The following is a 5122-nucleotide window of genomic DNA, read 5'->3' as shown; positions in this document are numbered from 1 at the left end:
GCAAATAATTTGGTCCTTTTTGGGTTCAAATTTATTTTTAGTATCATTTTTAAATTTATTTCTTTTAATAAATTTTTTAAATTTTCTTGTTAGAAGTGTCAAGTCATTGTCAAAGTCCTCATCACTTGAGTTTTCTCTCAAGTGGTCTTCTAGAGTTCTAAGTATCATATCCTTCTTGTTCTTTGGAAGGATATCTTATTGCTCTTCATAAGTTTTGCAAGTCATTTCGTACGTCATTAATGACCCGATTAATTCTTCAAGAGGGAAGTTGTTTAAATCTTTAGCCTCTTGAATAGCAGTGACTTTAGGGTCTCAACTCTTTGGAAGAGATCTTAGAATTTTATTGATGAGCTCAAAATCCAAAAAACTTTTACCGAGTCCTTTTAGACCATTGACGACATTCGTGAAACGGGTGTATATGTCACCTATGGTCTCGCTCGGTTTCATTCGAAAAAGTTCAAAAGAATGTATTAAAAGATTGATTTTTGACTCTTTCACTCTACTCGTGCCTTCGTGAGTCACTTCGAGTGTGTGTCAAATATCAAATGCAGTTTCACAAACCGAAACACGATTGAACTCATTTTTATCGAGGGCACAAAATAAGACATTCATAGCCTTTGTATTAAAAGTGAAAGTCTTCTTCTCCAATTCTTTCCAATTGATCATTAGAAGAGAAGACTTTGAAAATTCATTTTCAACAATATTCCAAAGTTCAAAATCCATGGAAAGAAGGAAGATCCTCATTCGGATCTTCCAATAGGTATAGTCCATCTTATTGAACATGGGCGGACGTGTAATAGAGTGGCTCTTGGTTTCCGGCGTATGCCATCTCTCTTGGGTTTTAATCCGATTGAGAGTTAACCCTGCTCTGATACCAATTGTTAGGATCAAGAGCACTACGAGGGGGGGGGGGGGGTGAATTAGTATAGCGGATAACTTTCGACGATTTAAAACGATGTTTGTACGATAAAAACACTTTCGATGAAAAACCATTTTAGAAAGTTCTTCAACTTAAGATTAAGTGAAGTACAGTTAAAGAAAAGCAATAGAGGCAGTTTACAGTTAAGATAGAGAGAAGAATGTAAATGCAAACCAGGATTTAGAGTGGTTCGGTCAATCTTTACCTATATCTACTTTTAGCTTCCTCCCCCGATGAGGTCACTGACGTCCACTAGAGGCCTTCCTTCAATAGGCGAAGGCCAACCACCCTTTTACAGCTTTACTCCTTTTGACGGGCTTAGGAGACAACCCATACAGATTTTCACTCCTCTCTTGAATGATCAAAACTTAGATGAAAAGAGGGAGAAGGACTTTTGGCCTTTTACAACACTTTTGAGCTCTCAAATTCTCAGAATAAGATCAAGATTTTGGTGCCCTTTCATACAGGAAAGGGTGGGGTTTATATAGGCCCCAACTGGTTCGAATTTGGAGCTAAAAAATGTCATCTCCCGGATTTCCAAGGTCCTGGCGGTACTATTGCCTGATAGGGGCGGTACCACCATTCAGCTTCGCTCTGCGACCGAGCTCAGGCAGTACCACCGCTTGGTATTCCTAAGAGACTGAGCTCCTAGGCGGTGCCACCATTGGCCAGGAATTTTGGGTCCGAATGGGTTGATCCATTTGGCCCAATTTGGGTCTATCAAGGGCCCAATTGCCCCCAGATTAAGTTAATGGGATCACCTCTTATTCCTAACTTAATCTACATGCTAACTACGATATTTAAGACATTAATACTGCAATGTGCTCCGGTGCGTCAATCGCTTCTTCCGGCAAGCTTCCGACGAACTTCTGGCGAACATCCGACGAACCCTCGGTGATGCTCCGACAGACTTCCGGCAAACTCTTGGACTTGCGACAATCCACTTGGCGAGTTCCAACGTGCTTCTTTGGCAAGCTCTTGAACTTCTCGGATTTGTTCCCGTAGAACCTCCGATGACCGTCCGGATTTCCGTCGAACTCTCGAACCCCCAACGTGATCATGGTCTTGACTCCAACGCAACTCCTATTACATGTCTTACTTCCATCGTAGTTAATCCTGCACACTTATCTCAACATATGGATTAGATAATAAATGAGAATTGACTTCATCATCAAAAATCGAGATTCAACATGACCATGGGCGGTTGCCGCTTGGGTGCGACCTCTGGTCGTGCACGACTACTGCTTGAGCGTGGCCTTTGCTTGTGCGCGATTGCTGCTTAAACATGGCTATTGCCTAAGCGCAACTACTGCCCGTGCGACCGGCCTAGTGCTAGGTCCACGACTGTCACTAGCATGGCCGCCACAATGCATGGTCAATAGCGGTGCTCGACTCATCGCCTAGTGGTCGCCCACGGCCATTGTTGTTGCTGTAGTGTGCATGCTGCTTGACGTAGCTGCCTACTGTAGTAGGTCTGCCATAGCAATCTCATGCAGCACTACTGTTGTAGCCAGTGCGACTGCATAGTGTTGCATAGCCACGACCACCACTACACAATCATCTAAGATCGCAATACAAAAAGCAAATCTCATGTCACCCGCAAGCCAATGACAAGAAGGACTAGATAGAAATTTAGATCGATAAAATACATGGATTATTCACACATAGTAAATCAGAAAATAACATATATAAGGTATTTGATTTCAAGAAACTAGGCTCTGATACCAATCGTAAGTATAAAATCTATAATATGCTATATGTAACGTGGAAAAACTTTTATGCCAGGATTGAAATAAAATAATAATATATCAGATTTACGATACGTACCTTTTGATGCCATCCGAAAATAACTTTATCATATTTGTAGGGGCACCATCTTTGAATCCAAAAACTATTATCGATCTATAAGAAAAACTAGACTCTTCTTCTCATCTTTTCTAATTCTTTCATATGACATCTTAGATTGATGGATTATGGACAGAAAGGATGAGAGAGGAACTATAAACTCTCAATGATTGTCATGTATCCATATGTCGTATTCGTGTCTACGTTTGTCACGTCACATCACACACCATGTAACACATGCCATTTAGTCCCTAGAATATATATATATGTGAGTAGAATGTTTAAGATAAGTAATTAGGCGAGTTTCACCCATCAAGGACATCTCCCAAAGAATCTAACTATAATATAAATTTATTTTTTATTAATTATAACTTTTATCAAAATATAATTGATGTATAATACAACTTATCAATTAAATAGGACAAATAATCTAACAAATCTATGACAAGGAGAGAGATTTAGATGTCAACACAGCAAAGAGAAAGCTTGTATTCATAACCACAATAGTCAAAATCCAGTACAAATCTCTCAGCAAAACAATCAAACAGTTGTATCAGTAAGAAAAACTATTACAGGCAGTAATATGATCCATATTGCAAAGCAAAGATCTTCCTTTCAACACAGTCACTTGAAGCAACAATCCAATCCGCCTCCAGCATTCAAAAAGAGCCTGCAAGGTTGACAGAATGATAGAACCAAGTCATCTTTGTGTAAAGAAGGAATTAAGAATTGATGTAGCCATCAAAATCACGCAGGAATCACCTGAAAGATGGGTTCTTTCAGCAGAGCGGATCTCCTTCAAGCTTGTAGGAAAGCACAGCACCGACTAATAATGAGGACTGAGAAAGAGAGACACAGGACGGAAGCTGCGGAGATTAATGGAGTCCCGCAGTAGACATCTCTAACCTCCTCTGGTTCGACTCGTGTCTCTGAAGGCGGATCTGGTCGTAGTTCTTCCTTATGAAGTCATCGAAGCGGCGGTTCAGCTCGTCGCGGCCGGTCGCCGACGGTTCCCTCCACCTTATCGCGACCTTTTCCGATGGCCTCGGTTCCCGGCCGCCCGGCTTCTCCCAACCTCGGGAGGGCGACTTCTTCATGATCGCCTTCCACGTGGCGTCCATGGAGTCGATGTCTACCGCGTTCTCTGAGGCCGCCGCCGCCGCTGTCTCCAACTCCTCTGACACGTCACTAGTTTCTCTAGATGGTTCAGTGCTTGTGTTGATCCCAAAGGAAGATGAAGCAGCGGGCTTCTCCGCTGTGGGTGGGTCAGACGGCTTCCCAGCGCCGGAACCTACCACTAGTTCCGGCGCCGTCTTCGGCGATGGCATGACCTCGTGCCATGACTCGGCCAAAGGTTCCCCAGAGGGAGGCGCAGCGGAAGGAGGCACGAAAGTTTTGGCCTTTACATCACCCACGCCCACCGGCGGCTTTTCCTCCTGCAGCTGCTGCTTCTGGTCGGAGAGTTTCCAGATGACGAGGATGATGAGATGGATGACAACGAAGAGATAAGGTGGCACAAGCCAGGAGCAGAGAGAGGCCCAGAAGCGGGGGAGGGCAGAGGCGAGGACTCCGGCGGCGGGGGGGACAGCGAGCCGCGTCGCGACGCCAGTAGAAAGGATTCCCAGAAGGAAAAACCCGATCTTGGAGACCCATATTGCTTTCTCAAGTCCAGTCGTCGGTGGTCTCCTCCTCAGATCCGCCATCATCGCTAAAAGCGCAAGAGAAATCAAAACTCGAACTCAGCAATGTACTCAAGAGCTTCAATAGATCCAGGAACGGAGACGAAGTGGAATCAGCGAGCAGAGAAGCCGTAAAGGAGAGAAGGTTCGAGTTCAGCCAGCGCCGAGTGGGCTTCGGGGCTTCTTTAATAGAGCGGCGAGAGAAGTGGGACGAAGACCGCAGCTGGTGACCACTGTCGTTTGATGAGATGTGGACGGTAGCAGATGATCCACATGTGTATGTGTATTATCACGCTAAATTACCAACAGTTTCAAGTAATTAACCATGAAAAATGGAATCGGATTAGACTCAATTGCCAACTCTGCTGTGGTTGTAAAGACTCTCTGGTTGTCATCTCAGAACTCCATCCACTGTCCGTACATCTCATAGATCATTGCTTTTGTAGAAGATTCCCTGCGATCATTTGAGTGCACATCTAATCACACTAATTAATGATCTTGCCAACGATTATAAATTGCAAGTGATTGTGCTTATTGCTAAAAGTGCGGAGTGGATTCTGGTCTTTATGACCATTCTTTTTATTTTACAACTATAAAAAAGAATAATTTATAGGTTAAGTTTCTTTCCTTGACACATTTACCAGCTGCCATCTTTTCGTTTCTTTCTAATATATATTCT

General features: G+C 43.4%; 1 protein-coding gene across 1 annotated transcript; it reads right to left on the bottom strand.

Moving 5' to 3' along the window:
• Positions 1-3250: 3250 nt before the first annotated feature.
• LOC135635165 (uncharacterized) lies at positions 3251-4587 on the bottom strand. Its single transcript, XM_065146050.1, has 2 exons — positions 3527-4587; positions 3251-3434 (listed from the first exon to the last, which is right to left on the bottom strand). Exon 1 carries the CDS (start codon positions 4468-4470, stop codon positions 3640-3642), a length of 831 nt encoding a protein of 276 aa, XP_065002122.1. The 5' UTR covers positions 4471-4587; the 3' UTR covers positions 3251-3434; positions 3527-3639.
• Positions 4588-5122: the final 535 nt, after the last annotated feature.

The sequence above is a fragment of the Musa acuminata genome, chromosome BXJ3-4 (genome assembly GCF_036884655.1).
Source record: "Musa acuminata AAA Group cultivar baxijiao chromosome BXJ3-4, Cavendish_Baxijiao_AAA, whole genome shotgun sequence".
Taxonomy (NCBI): Eukaryota; Viridiplantae; Streptophyta; class Magnoliopsida; order Zingiberales; family Musaceae; genus Musa; species Musa acuminata.
Note: the sequence above shows the minus strand (reverse complement) of the source record. Positions and strands in the feature narration are given on the sequence as shown.